At 59.5% G+C, this 16,394-nt stretch overlaps 5 protein-coding genes across 5 annotated transcripts; 4 read left to right on the top strand and 1 right to left on the bottom strand.

The window, feature by feature from the left end:
• Nucleotides 1-1,445: 1,445 nt before the first annotated feature.
• Nucleotides 1,446-4,106, top strand: HETIRDRAFT_313059 (uncharacterized protein; the record flags this gene model as incomplete). The annotated part of the gene is made up of 7 exons (XM_009545131.1): nucleotides 1,446-1,605; nucleotides 1,670-1,840; nucleotides 1,896-1,920; nucleotides 1,984-2,586; nucleotides 2,645-2,973; nucleotides 3,031-3,575; nucleotides 3,699-4,106. Coding segments are annotated over 7 exons (2,241 nt in total), but the record flags the coding sequence as incomplete, so codon positions are not given.
• Nucleotides 4,107-4,334: 228 nt separating this feature from the next.
• Nucleotides 4,335-4,748, top strand: HETIRDRAFT_312533 (uncharacterized protein; the record flags this gene model as incomplete). The annotated part of the gene is made up of 1 exon (XM_009545130.1): nucleotides 4,335-4,748. One exon carries the CDS (start codon nucleotides 4,335-4,337, stop codon nucleotides 4,746-4,748), a length of 414 nt encoding a protein of 137 aa, XP_009543425.1.
• A 1,135-nt stretch (nucleotides 4,749-5,883) lies between these two features.
• On the top strand, nucleotides 5,884-8,849 carry HETIRDRAFT_443888 (uncharacterized protein; the record flags this gene model as incomplete). The annotated part of the gene is made up of 3 exons (XM_009545129.1): nucleotides 5,884-6,030; nucleotides 6,248-6,361; nucleotides 6,472-8,849. 3 exons carry the CDS (start codon nucleotides 5,884-5,886, stop codon nucleotides 8,437-8,439), a joined length of 2,229 nt encoding a protein of 742 aa, XP_009543424.1. The 3' UTR covers nucleotides 8,440-8,849.
• Nucleotides 8,850-9,273: 424 nt separating this feature from the next.
• HETIRDRAFT_155113 (uncharacterized protein) lies at nucleotides 9,274-12,876 on the top strand (the record flags this gene model as incomplete). The annotated part of the gene is made up of 4 exons (XM_009545128.1): nucleotides 9,274-9,846; nucleotides 10,551-11,813; nucleotides 11,873-12,438; nucleotides 12,513-12,876. 4 exons carry the CDS (start codon nucleotides 9,274-9,276, stop codon nucleotides 12,874-12,876), a joined length of 2,766 nt encoding a protein of 921 aa, XP_009543423.1.
• Nucleotides 12,877-13,183: 307 nt separating this feature from the next.
• On the bottom strand, nucleotides 13,184-16,380 carry HETIRDRAFT_62292 (AAA family ATPase, CDC48 subfamily). The gene is made up of 9 exons (XM_009544956.1): nucleotides 16,071-16,380; nucleotides 15,871-15,993; nucleotides 15,354-15,809; nucleotides 15,111-15,268; nucleotides 14,885-15,060; nucleotides 14,219-14,821; nucleotides 13,873-14,155; nucleotides 13,733-13,812; nucleotides 13,184-13,664 (listed from the first exon to the last, which is right to left on the bottom strand). The coding sequence occupies exons 1-9, from the start codon at nucleotides 16,286-16,288 to the stop codon at nucleotides 13,290-13,292; spliced, it is 2,472 nt and encodes an 823-aa protein (XP_009543251.1). The 5' UTR covers nucleotides 16,289-16,380; the 3' UTR covers nucleotides 13,184-13,289.
• Nucleotides 16,381-16,394: the final 14 nt, after the last annotated feature.

Here is a 16,394-nt window from a genome sequence, read left to right as displayed (position 1 = left end):
TATATGTTACATTTCCCAATCCCTCGTTTGGATATGACCGGGTAATTCGAATCGTCATTATTTCAATGAATGTCGATTGTTGATTGAACTCCCACAGATCTTAGGAAGAAGACGCAAGTCTGGATTGGCCTGTGTATATAAGACTATAAGTAGCAACTTGGATGTCGACCCTATCGCCTCCAGGAATCGAGGTATCCCACCCCGAAATCCGTCAGTGTTCGCATCTTACCTTCGCCATTCCTTCACTATGTCCGTGGCTTTCGAAAACAACAACTTACAAGAGCAGGAGCCTAAGTCTGGGCTGATTGCCCTTTTGACTGGTGGGCTGTCGTAGTGATGAAAGTGTGTGCTCAAGAAACTCATCGCTCATAGGCATCGAGATCGAGGGAGAGATCGGAGGTGGTAGACGCGAGAATCGATACGTGGTTGTGCATATTGATGACAAGATGGCGTGGAAGTCGAAGAAGATCTCTAATCGTTCGCCACTACACTGGCAAGAGGAACATCGGCTGTACGCTTATACACTTGACGTTCATTCGAAACTATCACGCAATACACACCCTTCATTTAGTTGGTTTCGGCCGTCATCGAGCATTCAAGGTGAAATCTTCCGCAAAGCGAAATTCCCCTCGGTTTTCTGTTCTTCACGTTTGCTGGGACATTTTTCTGGTAAGATCATTGATGTGCTCGCTGATGGTGAGCTTGATTCAGCTGCTTCTAACGATGTTTGGGGCTAATTATTCCTGCAGGACCTGCTCTTGACTTTATTGATCGTGCTGGTACTAGAACTGCTGTCAAAGTCAAGTTGAAGCTTGTACTCGTTTCCGACCCTGCTCGAGATACGATGCAAAGGGTGGACGAAAGCGTTGTTGGTCTGAAAAGCTCTGGTGCGTCCTCAAAACCATAAAGTTTGAACACCTTGTCGTAAGATAGATCTTATATAGAAACAGTTGGCAAGTGTATATCAGCCATCGGACAAGCCCTCGAGGCCATCGCGAAGATCATGAACGTCGTTGGTGACGTATGTATCTCTCTAACCTCTTTGTGCGTTGCATCTCTGCCTTTTGCGCAGCTCATCTGAGGCACAGGCACATCCAGTGTTAAAAGTTACATGCACAATTCTCCTGTCGGTGTACGAGGTAAGTCTTCTGTTATTAGACTTGGGCAGGTATTGATCTCTGTACCTGTACGATAGGCTTTGAAAAATCAAGAGCTCCAGGATGATGCCGTTCGAGGCCTAGCAGAATCGTTGCGTGAGATGGTAAACGCCGCCAACGAATGCTCGGACCTGATGGTCATCAACGGCACCGAAAATATCATTGAAGCGATCGGTCGCATATCCTTGGATATCGCTTCGCTCATTGATGAGTACTCAAAGTTGTCGAGAGCGCGTGAGTTTGTTGTGTAGTCCTTGCTTCTGTGCTTGATATCGTGACTCCTCACGGATGCCTGAAGGCCGGCTTTTGCGAGACACATTATCCGATGATATGAAGGAACGTGTCCAAGCGTTCGAGGCGCGCTGCGCGGATTTGATGAAGAAGTTTGATCGTCGGGTGATCATCCACACAGAGAAGACTGTTCAAAAGCTTCAAGACGGAAAAATTAGTACTCGCCTTCTCTCAAACAGCTCCAGACATTACGGGCTAATTTGGGCTGTCCTTCGTATCAGTTAAGCGCTATGGAAAAATCTTCGAATGGCTGAAGGCGCCTGATCCGACACACAACTACGACAATGCTCGGGAAAGGCACCAAGAAGGGACTGGCTCTTGGTTCCTGACCGGGCAGGATTTTTTGGAATGGAAAGAGCGACCAGGATCGTTGCTGTGGGTGCATGGAATCCGTAGGTACATTTCACGATGCCATATCTCTCGTTTAATGATGAAACGAATACCCAGCTGGCTGCGGGAAGACAATTCTATGGTGAGTGGGAGAAAGCGACCTCTAGTATAATGGCAGCGATCAGACTGAATAGCTATCATTCAGCTCGTCTGCGATCAAAGACATCACCGTGCGCTGCAAAGGAGATAGCTCAGCCGCGATAGGATACTTCTTCTTTGACTCCAGAGATGCTCAAGAGGGACTCCAACAGCACGAAGGTTTCATCCGCTCCCTTATCAAACAGTTCGCTCTTCAATGCTCTGTCATCCCCGACGCCTTGGTGCAACTATATGGAGAAGGATACTCGTGGCCATCCCTAAAATATCTTCAGGACACTCTTCGAAATATCCTGGCACAATTCACGCATGCCTACGTGATCGCAGACTCTCTCGACGAATGCTCTGACAATTCAGCTATTCCCGATCAGTCATCGGAGAGGACAAGGGTTCTGAATTGGATGAAGGATCTTACATGTTGGCAAGAGTTTACGCGAAATGTGCACGTTCTCATCACAAGTCGAAAGGAGTTGAGTATCGAGCGTGCCCTTCAATCGCTAAAGGCCGTCGAGGTGTGCATGGAGGGCGATCCCGTCCGAAGAGACATTCAAGAATACATCGATAATAAGTTGTTAACAGACGGCCAGCTGAGATTTTGGAAGGGCAAGGCAAAGGAAATCCGAGCGAAAGTGATGGAGATGTCAGATGGAATGTGCGTTCGTGCATTTGAATTCTTGCTCTTTGTGCTCACAATGTTGAGGCGCATCTAGGTTTCGATTGGCTGTTCTACAACTAGACGAGATACGTTCGTGCCGCACTGCTCGCGACTTGCAGGAGCGACTGGAGAATCTGCCCCACAGTCTGCACGAGACCTATGACCGCATACTCTCGAAGCTCAGTGAAAGAGATCTTCAAATGGCCTTGACATTCTTGCGATGGCTATCCTTTTCCGCTCGTCCCCTGAAGTTGGATGAACTGGCTGAGGTGACAGGTGTCGATTTCGAGTCGAAGCCATTCCCTCGATTCTACCCTGACCTGCGATATAATCCTGATATCATCTTGATTGTTTGCTCAAGTCTTATTGTCACATCGTCTGACGGTGGGCTGGAACACAATAGCCTCAGCTAACAATTGTTTTACTGATGCTTTGAACCAGGAGAGGCCAAGCTCGCGCATTTCTCCGTCAAGCAATACCTTGATTCCTCATCTCTTGCCCAAGGCATCGGCTTCGACATCAGCGAGAAGGCATCCCATTCGCTGATCGCTCAAACATGCATCGCATACCTTTTGCAGTTTGACTCTACCGAAGTTCTAAGTAAGGAGATACTGAAAGATTTCCCGTTCGCGTTATATGCGGCACAGTACTGGCCTATTCATGCTAGATCTGGACCAAGCGACAACGCAGACGCTCTGCAAACTCTTATTGACGTTCTTTTTTTAGCGGATTCTGACGGAGCCTTTATCGCTTGGGTTCGACTCTATGACCTCGACGGACAACCGGGCTTTGACATGGAGAGGACGCCGAAAGGGTCTCGATTCTATTACGCTGCGCTTGCCGGCTTGCCAGAAATCTTGCTGGCTCTGTTAGAGAGGGGAGCAGATATAAACGCTCGGGGAGGAGCATATGGCAACGCGGTGGGGGCAGCGTCGGCAATGGGCCACAAGAGGGTGGTGCGGTTGTTGCTAGAGAAGGGCGCAGACGTATCCTTGCAAACGTGGGAGCGCAGCAGCGCATCGCAGGAATGGTGCGACAGCAGCGTACTGCGAGACGTACCATCGGAAGGCTACCAAATGCCTCTTGACATTGGCGCAGATGTGAACGAGAAGGACGGGCACAACGGCACTGCGCTTTATATGGCAGCATCAAGAGGATACGAAGATATAGTGCGATTGCTGCTAGAGAAGAGCGCCGATGTTCCTGCGAAGGAAGAAGAGGTCGGCAATGCACTACGTATAGCAGCATTGTATGGCCACGAAACGATCGTGCGACTGCTTCTGGAGAAGGCTGCAGGTGCGGACAGGCAAGAATATATCGACCGCGCTCTGGAGGCTGCGGTTTCGAGACATCATGAAGACATCGAACGACTTTTGCGGGAGCATGGCGCGGAGAGAAACATACATGGAAGACCGTACGGTGGCGCACGGCAAGTAGTGTCATCCTCTAGCTCCGGATGGACCACAGAATTGCCGGCGAGAGGTGCTGATGTGGACATGCAAGGAGAAATGTACGGCGACAGGAAGAGCGATGACGTGCAGAGCGACGATGAGCGGAGAGACGGTGAACAGAGCGATGGAGAAAGAGAGGACGAACAGAACGATGGCAGACCAAACGAATACGTTCAATACGATGATGGGAAAAGCGATGACAGATACTATCAGAGCGACAGACGAATGGATGAAGAACAGACCCTTGGTATACAAAACGAAAACCGACACAGCGGCGATGGGCAGAGCGACGGAATGAGAGACTACGGACAAAGTGGCGATGAGCGGATCGACGACAGACAGAGCGACAACGGACAAGGCGATGGCGCACAGAGGAATGACGAGCAGAGTGATGGAGAGCCGCAGAGCGATGGCGAGCCGCAGAGCGGTGGCGAGCCGCAGAGCGGTGGCGAGCCGCAGAGCGGTGGCGAGCCGCAGAGCGGTGGCGAGCCGCAGAGCGGTGGCGAGCCGCAGAGCGGTGGCGAGCCGCAGAGCGATGGCGAGCCGCAGAGCGATGGCGAGCCGCAGAGCGATGGCGAGCAGAGCGACGTCGAAGAGGCCGATTTCGAAGGGAACGGCGATGGAGAGAACGATTATGAAGAGAACAGTTACGAAGAGACCGATTACGAAGACGACGATGGCTATGAAGAGAACGATTACGATGACTGATTTTTGATACCCGATATGTTGTTCGTGTGGGCATACCGAGCTGTATGATGGACAACAGGCTGAAGTGAGATCCGACGCGCTTAGTGGTATACGTTACCTACTCACTTCTCGTACGTTTCCTAAGGTCGCGCGTTGCGATAAATGGCGCTCGAATCTGGCCCCCATTTATGTATACGTTCGAAAAGGAGGATACCCAGATGCAGAGAATGACGTGCACGAACATATGGCCGACAAACTGTTTCACCACGTCAAACAGCCTATATCGCCGGATTGAAAAGGTCGTCATAGGGTTATTAGCAGAGGAAAGCGGAGAAAGAGACGGACCAGATACGCTATGGGCGCTTTAGCATCTCCGCGTGGAGAACAGGGAGGCAACCACAACAGGTGTCCGTAGCGTATTGCAGATGGATTTAAAACACCATTGTGAAAGAAAATGGGCGAACTGTGCTTCACGATTTAGAAGCTGAGCAACGTTGTCATGTATTGATGGAAGCAGGCTCTGGCCTCAACACGGCCTTCTCTCATCCTCTTCTGCCTTCTGAAGATGACACAGTTGGGCGTGATCGCGTCGCAGGGTATCGAATGCAAGGAACATATCCTCCGCGGACGGGGAGATGACTCGGGGACATTCGGACTCGGATTCGAAGGGACTGAAGAGGGAGAGTGAAGAGACTGGACGGGGACGTACAGACCGGTGCTTTCGGTGCTTGAAAAAGCTGATGAGAGGTGCTTTCGGGGTTTGAAGCCAGTGTAGCCAAGTTGCAAGGCCGCTTCGAGGCCCTGACGTCGCCCGGAAGACGATACGGCAGGACCCGTCTCCAACTTTCTCTCCTCCAACGCCTCATACGGCATATCTCCTCCTCTCCTCCCATCGCAGGCGGCATGGCCATCTCCATGTCCTCATCTCCTGCGTACTACTCCCATTAAAACACGGTGTACAGACTTCGACAGCCCACCGCACGCCTGCCCAACTTTTTGCGCCGCTAGTAGTCCTGTCATTGGTCTTCAGCCCCCCACAGCGTCGTCCAATCCCTCGATAGGCTGTTTAAACATTTGAAGAGGCTTGTAAATCTCAGCCATATCATATCCACACCCAGTACCTCCAGCAGCTTTCGCCTGACGCTCATCACTCGCCATGTCCTTTTCGTTCGAATGGCCCCGCTTCTCCGATCAGTTTCACGCCGACGCTATTGAGATGCTCAACTCGGCTCTGAACAAGGGTGCGAAGCCCCCCGTCATCGCAGACAAGATTGAGGTCGTTGAACTGGAGATGGGCACGCAGGTGCGTTAAATACTCCGTCTTTTTCTGACCGTCTCGCGACCGCTGCCTGCCTCGGCGTCACGAGACAGTGGACCTCTCGATATTCGGCGGCCCCCTCCTATATCCTCTCCGTCACATCCCGCATATCTAAGCGCTAGCTGCGTGCGCCGAGGCCGCGATCGCGACCGACCTGGCTAACTAACCGATCCACTGACTGACACTGCCACACTCTTTGCAGCCGCCCGAGCTTGAGATTCGCGATATCGGGGACTTGACCACCGATCAGTTTCGTGGAATATTTCGGCTAACATATGCCGGGGATGCGCATCTCGTGTTACGCACGAAGGTTCAGGTGCGTATTCCTCACTTGTTATATTCATGTCGCGTGCCCACCTAATATGATATCTCTTTCTACTTTTTTTTTTCGTCCAAACATACGCCGGCTCTACACTCTCTTGGCAGGCGAACCCTCTAAACCATAAGCAACACGAAATACACCTCATGGGCGGCTCCCGCGGCATGCTCGCCGCCAAGCAGCCCCTCGTCGTCCCCATGCTCCTCCGCCTTTCCCACTTCCGGCTCAATTCGTACATCGTCCTCGTCGTATCCAAACAAAAGGGCATCACGCTCGTCTTCAAGACCGACCCGCTCCAGAACGTCGATATCAACAGCACCTTCGACTCGATCGCCGTTATCCAGAAGTTCATCCAGAAGGAGATTGAGGGCCAGCTCCGGCAGATGTTCCGCGAGGACCTGCCGGGCATCATTCATCGCCTCAGCCAACAGTGGGTCAAGGCGAAGGTCGAGGCGCCTTATCTAGACAAGAAGCCATCATCACAGACGGCATCGTCGCGGCCGTCTGTGGAGAGGATGACAATGTCGGCTCCCGATCTTAGAAACCTGGCTCCCCGCTTTCCTGCTGTCGGACTGCAGCCAAGCTTTGGTTTGGGCACGCCGGCCCCACCCCCGCCGTATCCACGCTCGCAGTCGCTGTATGGGGCTACCTCGGTAGCGAGTACGAGCCGACGCAGCGCCGCAACGACGGCGGCACGGACTTCTCCTTCCCGGACACGTCCTGCGCGCGCATTGGATGCGCCCGAGACGGCGTTTCCCGATATCGAGAACTTCGACCCGACGTACGGGCTGCGCCCCGAGGGCCTGCCGGCGAAGAGCGTGTTCGGCGGATTTGGGCGGCTGTTCGGGGCGAACAGGGGCCTCGCGGACCTCGCGGAGGAGCCAAGCGACGGTGAAGACGAGTTTGAGGAGGGCGCGTCTTACGACGTGGTCGACTGGGAGGACATGCTGCCCGATGACAGCACGCGCGCGCCGTCAGTCGCAGACGCGAACGAGTACGAGGACATGCGCGCCGACGTGGGGGAGTACGAGACGCTCCCTGCTGTCGGTGGAGGCGTCATCACGCGTCCGCGCGTCGTGCACGCACAGTCACAGATTCAGACGCCCGTATCTGCAGGGGGGTCACGCATGCCGCGTGCCCCATCTGTTGCGTCGACGCCGCCGCTCACTCGTGCCGCGCTCGAGCGCCTCACATCACCTGGCTCCGTGCCGATCCTGACGCCACACCCAGTCCCGCGCCGTGCGAGCTCTATGTACAATCCTTATTTTCCCGACGTCGGCCCCTCGCGCAATGGCCACGCGCGTGCGACCTCGACGCCGCCCACGCCACCGCTGTATCGCTCGCCATCGAGCGTCCACACGCAGCCATCGCGCTCGAGCTCGCACACGCACTCTGTCCCGACGCCGCCCTCGACCGACCTCCTGCATGCACACGCCTCCCCCTCGCAGCCCCAGCGCAAACGCCGCCCCTCTCTCTCCTCCTCCACCTCCTCTCCCTACCCGTACCCCGCCTTCGCCTCCGCCGCAGGCACACACCCGCTCGACGCGCTCTTCCCGGACCCCCTGCACGCGCAGGACCCGGACCCCGCCCCGCAGGCCGTCGTGCTCCGCCCCGCGCTCAACAACCACGTCTCGCAGATCGCGACGCTCGCGCACTCTAACCACACGCTCTCGCCATACACCCGCGCCCTCGAGCACTTCACCGTCCGCTCCGTGCCCCCGCGCGCGCTCGCGCCGCCCCCTGCGCCCCCCGCGCCCGTGCGCGCGCGGCGCAGGCGCACGTATAGGCTCGGCGGCGTGGGCACGGGCGCGGGTGCGACCGACCCCGCTTCCGTTCCTCCCTCGCCCCCACGTCCGCACGCGCGCGGCGGCGCAGGTGCAGACGCGGACGCGAGTTGCGGGGCCGCACACGCGGCGGGGCTCGGCGCGCCCGCATCACCCGTGCTGCCGAGCGAGTTTGACGCGGAGGAGATGGACCGGTATTTCCGCGCGCGGGACGAGCTTGAGCATTACCCGCCGGAGCTGCACCCGTCGCACGTGCGGCGGCGGCGGCACGCGTCGTACCAGGCTTCGTGATCTCTGGCGGCGGCGGCGGCTGTGTACGTTATGTCGGCGATTGTAGAGGATACGATAGGTTGTGTATGTGGGGGAGGGGGCGGGGCGGGGGCGCGTGGTTGGTATCTTAGGATCTTCTTTTTTGTCCGTTTCGCATTCGCATTCGCATTCGCCTACGTACGCCTACGCCGTTTCTTTTTGTTTGTCTTTCTTTCGTATGGCCCATCTCTATCTACTTAGACTGTCTCTTTCACGTGCGATATGAATCGCGGCGCTGACGGACCTGTTTGTATCTATGCCCACCCGGCCCGTACTGGTAGCCCCCTCCCCATTTCTTGCGCACCTCACGTTGAGTTTTTCTCGCTCGCGACTTGGTCTTGTGTGCTTGCCAGAAACCATAAACTAACGGCGTGACCACAGTGGACGCGCTCGCAGTGTGTACGGACAATATAGAGCAATGAAAGCTCTCCTCGCAACCCGGTCGGTGGTGAGGATCGAACTCACTACATAGTCGCCCCCGCGAGCTGCCTCCTCTTCCTCCAGTCTCTTCACAAGCGGTGCCTTCTGACAACGAAATGTCCACAGATTTATCGTCAGCGTGCGACACTAAAATTGGGCGTGGGGATGAGCACAAAAAGCCCCCGGTGAGGATCGAACTCACAACCTCCAGATTCCAGATCACGTGATTGTAGAAGTCTGACGTCATAACCATTAGACAACGAGGGCTTATTCTGGTATCGCGGCAGCTTGGCCATGTGACGACAGGGCATTGACCTGGAGGTTGTCGACGTGCGTGCCCAAGCCCACGAACACACACCCGCCCCTCGCCTCTTCCGCGCCTGTCCGCTGCACCCGATGAATGGTGTCCGCCGCTTCTTGGGCGGTGCGTCCACCACCACGACACCATCAACCACCACAACCCCCCTCCCCGCCGTCGCACCCCTCAGCCTCCCCTCCAAATCCGCATCCAGCACTCCGTCCAGCAGCCCCGTGCGCGAGAACCCCTCCTTCGATGCCGCAGTAGCAGTAGCAGCAGCAGCAGCAGCAGCAGGCGCACGCTCGCCTCCGACAACCGCCGGCCTCTTCATCCGCAAGGAGCGCCAGCGCTCCCAGCCCGACGGCCTCGCCGACCCCTCATTCGGCGCACAGTCGCAATCGCAGGCGACATCGCCCCCGCTGCCGCCAAAGCCCTCGGTCCCGATGTCGCCCGTCGCGGGGCCGTCGTCCCCGCGCACGAATCGCAGCTCGAACTTGTCTTTGCGCCGGTCTGTGCTCGCGAGCGAGAGCGCATATGGCGGGGGGAAGCGCGCGTCCGAGTTTGTGGACACTCGGGAGGAGCTGCTGATCAGCTTGTTGTCGTCAGAGGCCGTCGTTGATAGTCGAGGGTACGAGGTCCTGTCCGCGGAGGACGTCGAGGAGCTCAAAAAGGTGTGTGATGTCGGATCTTTTGGCAGTCTGTTGTGTGCGCTCGACGGTTTCCGTCTCGGGGGGCGGGTCCTGTCACGCGTTTAGATGTGTGCTCTCTGAGGTGCGGGACAGGCAGCCTGCTCGAGGTGCGCGAGTGGGGTGGCCCTCTGGTGTGAGCGTGCGCACGGTCCACTGTCCACGTTTTCCAGGCCGCGCGCCCTCTCGATCGGGCATGCGTTGCATCAACTCGACTACCCGGCACATATCACCGTCGTCGCTGGTGCACCGAGCATGAACGCAACGTGGCGCTCGAAGGGTTCTGTCAAGCGTTTACATGTGTGCTCTCTGGCGTGCGCGGGCGGCAGCCGGCTGGAGGTGCGCGAGCAGCCCTCTGGTATGGGCGTGCATACTGTCCACGTTTTCACAAGCAACGCGCCCTCTTGATCGGGCGTGTGTTGCATCACGTCGACTCCCCGACGCATATACCCGTCGTCGCTGGTGACTGCAGCGAGCATGAACGCAACGTGACTGGGCATGCTCTGTGCATGTCGCCACGGGGCCGCCCGCTGCTTGGCGCGAGCGGATGCGGTCTTCTCTTTGTGATGTCTGCGTGCTCATGTGATCCGCCTGGCGTGACGTCAGACACCGCGCACCCATTATTTCGCGTCCATTTTATATCGCCCATAGATCCGCCAATACTCACCTCCTCCTCAACCGCCATGTAGGAACATCAACTGCTCACCGCGCGCCTCACCGCGCTCACTCAGAAGCTCACCACCGAAACCAAGATCCGCGACGGCGCCGTGAACCTCGCCAAGATGAACGCGTCCTACAAGCGTGTCTCCAAACAAACCGCCGACACCGTCGACGCCGCCAACAAGCGCGTCGACGCCGCCCAGCGCGAGCTCTGGCGCGTCGCCGAGCGCGCCGCCGACGCGCACCGCAGGCTCCTCGAGCACCGCGCCGCCGTCCTCAGCCACTCCCTCCGCGCGCTCGAGCGCCGCGCCGCGCCGTCCACCGTCGGCGGCGCGGACACCGACGCGGACGCCATGGGGTCTGGGTACAGCACGCCGAGCCGCAGCGCGCAGCTCAGCCCGACCTCCTCCGTCGCGTCTGCCGCCGCGTCCGTGTCCGCCAAGGCGCGCTTCGACGGCGCGCACCTGTTCGCGGGGCACGAGAACGCGGTCGCGCCGCGCCGCGCGCGCGGCCCGCTCAGCGCGGCGGAGGTGGGCGCGCTCGAGGAGAAGCTGCGGAGCACGCGCGAGGCGCTCGAGGCGGCGGAGGCGCAACGCGCGGTCGCGGCGCAGGAGCTGGCGATGGTCCGCGCGGAGAAGCAGAACGCGGATGCGATGCTCGGGGTGGAGGCGCAGCGCACGGAGGAGGCGCGCGTGGATGCGGAGGAGGCGGCGGCGCGTGCGGAGGAGATGGAGGAGCGGGTGCGTGCGCTCGAGGAGGAGCGCGGCGCGTGGGAGCGGGACAGGCGCACGCTGGACGAGCGCGAGCGCGAGGTCGAGGTGCTGGAGCGGCGGCTCGAGGTGCTGGAGGAGCAGAGCGGCGAGGCGGTGCAGTTGCAGACGATCGCAGCCACAGCGCGCGCGGAGGGCAACGAGGAGGCGGCGCAGCTGCGGGCGGAGATGGAGCGCGTGCGCGCGGCGGCGGACGCGGAGCGCGCGCGGTGGGCGGCAGAGCGGGAAGAGTTGGTTGAGCGGCAGAAGGACGAGGTGGACGCGGCGCGCGAGGAGCTGCGCGCACTCGCGCAGGCGCACGACATTCCGATGTTCTCGCGCGAGCTGACGCTGTCGGCGCTCGTGACGGGCATCGGGAAGCACCTGGAGACGCGTGGCGGCGGCGCAGGCAGGCGGGAAGACGTGGAGGCGCGGAGGCGGCTGGAGGCGCAGGCTGAGGCAGATGCAGAGCAGCGCCGTGCGCTGATGCAGGAGCTGAGCGCCGCGCGCGTGGACACGAAGGAGCTTGAGGCGCGCCTGAGGGTAAGCAACGCATGCGCCCCCGTCCACCCCTCGCTGACGCCCCTACTCGGCCCCACCAGGAGCAAGCCGACCGCTTTGCGGATCTCGCAGCGCAACGCGCACCGATGTCCCCGGTCGAGTACACCGGCGACGCCGCGAAGATCGTCGCGATCCTGCAGCCTGTGTGGGGCATCCTGCCGTCGCCCGAGGCGCGCGCGAAGATGAACCCCAGCTCGAGCAGCAGCGGTGTGCGCTTCCGCACGGGCTCGCCGACCGCGGGGCCTACCAGCCCGCGCGCGAACGGGGCCGGGGGCGCGGGCGCGTCGATCTCGGACATGGACGTGCGCTCGCTCAAGACGCTCTACACGCCCGCCGCGGCGGCGCCGAACGGCTCTGGCGGGGCCCCGGGCGTCGGCGCGTTCACGGTGGAGGCGTTCGCGGCGCGGGTGCAGGCGCTGGTCGCGGACGACCGCGCGCTGATCGAGCGGCTGATCCGGTTCGCGCAGGCGCACGACCTGCTGAAGAAGAACGCAGAGCGCGCGCAGAAGCTCGCGCAGGAGAGCAACGCCGCGCTCGAGACGTATCAGCGGCAGGTGAAGACGCTCGAGGACCGCAACCTCACGCTCGCGCAGCGCCACGCGGCCATGTGCGTCGCCGCCGCCTCTCTTTGATGTCGAGCTCATTGCTGACGTTTTTTTTCCTTGGCGTTGTGCACCGCAGGCAGGACCAGGTGCAGGAGCTGCAGGATGCGGTGGAGCGCATCGCGGCCGAGAAGCGCGACGTGGAGATGCAGGCGGCGGAGCAGGCCGAGACATGCCGGCAGCTGACGGACGCGAACAACGCGCTGAGCGCGCGCACGCTCACGCTCGCGGAGGAGGCCGCGGCCGCGGGCGAGGGCGCGCGGCGGCAGGCGGACGCGCAGCTGACCGAGGCGCGCGGGGCGCTCGCGCGCGCGCAGGCGGAGGTCGAGGAGATGCGCATGGCGGAGCAGGTGCAGCGCATTGCGCTCCTGGAGGAGCTCAACTCGATACAGACGGAGAACGGGGCTCTGCGCGCGCAGCTTCGTGGGATGGGCAAGAAGTGAGCGCGTGGGTGAGTGGTATGTGATGTGTGTGTGTGTGTGCGTGCGTGCGTGCGTGTGTCGTCCTTGGATCTGTCTTCATCTTCACCTTCGTCTGTTTTCTTTTCTTCTCCGTATTTCTCTGTCGATTCTGTATTTCCTTCTCTTTCTTGATTACCGTCCTGGCTATCCTCAAAGCATCGTCTCGCTCTATTTATGCTGCATGCTGTCTATGATACCGCAATGATATACTATACCAGCACTTCCTCCCTGCTCCCGGCGTGTTGCTTTGGAATAATACATGCCGACCCATGTGGGACACGAGAGGCGTGTGTGTATGCATTAAATAATATCTAGTTCCTACAGGTACTTACATCCGCGTAACTCAAGCTGCCATGGTCCGTACAACAAACGCTACGCCACCACAAAGGCGGCGACTACATGCCAAGCCCCATCAGCGCGCTCGTCAGCCGCTCCGCGACCGCCTCGGGCTCCTGCCGCGCCATCTCGACGACGCTGAGCAGCTTCTTGATGCCGATGTTCAGCCGCCCGCCCGTGCTCGCGCCCTCCTCGCCGTAGCCGTCCACGTCCCCGAGCGCGTCGCCGTCGCCGAGCCCGGCCTGCTGCAGCATCTGGATCGCGCGCTTGCGCTCCTCGCGCGTCGGGAAGAGGTCGACGGCCTTGAGGACGTGGTCGACCGCGCGCAGGTGCGTGACCGGTGGGACGCGCAGCTCCGAGTCGAACGAGGCGAGCCCGAGGTCGGTGAGCATCGGCCGGAGGGAGGTCGTCGCGATCACGAGGAGGCGGCGGCCCTGGTGTGTGGTTAGCGATGTCAGATGCGCTAGGTGGAAGGGCGGGCGGGCGCTGACGAGAGGCTTACCTTGGGAGGACGCTTGCCCATGAGGACCATGAGCGTCTGCAGGACGGAATTAGAGAACCGCGGGCCCACGGGCGTCCAGTCTGAAACGAAGCAGAAACAATAAACACATATGCACTCTCACAGTCTCCAAATTCACGCACCTAGCAGCCGTTCGATATTATCGACGACGACGACGCTCATCGGGCTCTTCGCGCTGTCCGCGAACACTTTGGAGATCGCCTGGATCTTCTGCGGCTCGGAGAACCCGACCATGTTGTCGGGCGTGATCAGCTTGATGAATGGAAACTGCGACGCCTGCGCAATCGTCGCCGCCAGCGCGGTCTTGCCCGACCCCGGCGGGCCATGCAGCAACAGGCTGACGAGAGGCGTGCGTGTCGAGGTGCGCACCTGCTCAACGAAGAGCTGGCCTGTGCGCAGGAGCTCCTATACGCGGTAGACGGACATCATCGGTCGGTCAGGGTCAGAGGGGGAGAGAAAAGCGCGCACCTCGACGACGGTGTCGTAGTGGATGATCCCGTTCTGGATGACCTGCTGCAGCTCCTCCTCAGACACACCGAACGCGGGGTGCACCTCGTCCAGCGCGTTCATGAAGTCCGCGCGGTTCACCATCAGGTTCTCCACGTCCTGCGAGATGCCCGCCATAGTGCCGACCTTGACGTGCCTATTGAACGCGAAACTCGTCGCGCTCTTGACCAGGCCGCCGATCTCCGCGCCCGAGAAGTTCTTCGTGAGCGCGGCTAGCTCCGCGAGGTCGACGTCCTCGTCCATCACGCCGTTCGTGCGCATCTTCGAAGTGTGGATGTTGAGGATCTGCGCGCGCCCATTCTCGTCCGGGAGCGAGATCTCCATGTGCACCTCGAGGCGGCCGGGGCGGAGCAGCGCTTCATCGATCATGTCGATCCGATTCGTCATGCCGATGATGAGGATGTTGTTCAGCTGGTCGACACCGTCCATCTTGGAGAGCAGCTGGTTCACAACGGTGTCCCCGACACCAGTGCCGCTGTTCGTGGACCCACGCTGCTTGAATACGGCATCGAGTTCGTCGAAGATGATGATATGCAGTCCGCTCTCGTCGCCTTTCTCTTTGTACTGTAATCGAGCGTTGGAGGACGATCATTATCAGTGCAGGGAGAGAAAACCCGGTGCACTGACCTCCTTCTCGGCGTCGGCGAAGAGCTTACGAATGTTTTCTTCCGACGCGCCGACGTACTTGTTCAAGATTTCGGGGCCGTTCACGATCTTGGGCTCGCGGGCGTTCAGCATTTTTCCGATCTGACGCGCCATGAGCGTCTTACCCGTTCCGGGAGGACCGTGCAGCAGTATACCTACTCAATAGTCAGAGATGAAATGCCTGGGAGGATGAGGGCTTCAAACATACCCTTCACGTGCTGGATACCGAGTTTCTCGACAAGGCCGGGAGGGAACACGCGCGACGCAAAGGCACGACGGAAGATGGCGCTGAACTCCGAGTCGAGGCCACCGATGCCCATATCCGCGAACTTGAAGTTCGGCGCCAAGATCGCATTCGGCGCGGCCCTGAGCAGCACACAACAGTCGTCGTCACCCTCCGTCCTCACGCACGCGCGCCATGACGCTTCCGAGAGAAAGAGAGAGGGCGCACTTTTTGGCACTCGACTTGATTTTGATCGCGGTCGTGGGGTCCTTCATGAACGTCACGTCCGTCTTCTCCATCACGATCCCCATTCCTTGCCCCGCGCCGCCCTGCGCGGCGGCGGCGCCCCTCCTCTGCTCGTCCGCAAGCTCGAGCGGCGTGACGGACTTGACGGTCGCCTTTAGGTTCTGGCCGTGATACTCGAACACGAGCAGCTCCCCGACGGCAAACACGACGTTGCCGAACGCGTTCACGAAGGAGCGCGCCATGTCGTCCGCAGAGAACTGCTCGGCGATCTCGAGCCCGCGCTTGAGGAAGCCGACTTCGATGGTGATATCCTGTAGGAAGGCGGGGGTGGTAGGCTGGACGGAGACGCTGTCGCCCGAGACGGAGAGACCGATCCATTGGCGCTGCATGGCGGAGGCGCCGATGGTACCGCGAGAAAGAGTGCCGGTGTTGTCGTGGCTGGGAAGCAAATCGTGATTAAGACGGGTGGAAGGGTGGGAAGGTAGCTATATGCGCTTACCGTGTTGTTAGAGGGTACTGCCCCTTGACAAGGACGTGCTCGCCATTGGGAAAGTCGGCAGGGTGGACGATGATGCAGTTGGTCAGCGCAAGAGCGTTACTCGGACACGCCTCGACGCCAAATCTGTGCCATCCAAGCCACGGTCGCATAGACTAGTCAGTTTCACCGCTCAGCCGATATCGAAGTGCGTCACAACGCACGTTCCTCCGCCGCCCACGCTCGGTGGAGGCTTTCGGTCGTACGACCGCTTCTCGTATGCACCGGGGTCGTCATAGCGTGCTGGTGGCGGGCGAGGGGCGCCGCGAGGACCAGAAGGGAGCGAATATTGTGAGCTGTCTGGTACTCTTGAGTACGGGGATTGTCCTCGTGCAGGCTGCTGCGCGGGCGGGTTGCCAGACCTGTTGAAGAAGCTACTCATGGACGATCAGACTAGGACAGTATCGTCTGAATGTCGTTCAATGTGCGTCGTGAGTGCGATGGCGAAGAGGAGGAGGAGGAGGGTTGTGTACGTGGAGGACGGATAG

Source organism: Heterobasidion irregulare (genome assembly GCF_000320585.1).
Source record: "Heterobasidion irregulare TC 32-1 unplaced genomic scaffold scaffold_03, whole genome shotgun sequence".
NCBI lineage: Eukaryota > Fungi > Basidiomycota > Agaricomycetes > Russulales > Bondarzewiaceae > Heterobasidion > Heterobasidion irregulare.
This window is presented reverse-complemented; position numbering and strand designations above follow the sequence as displayed.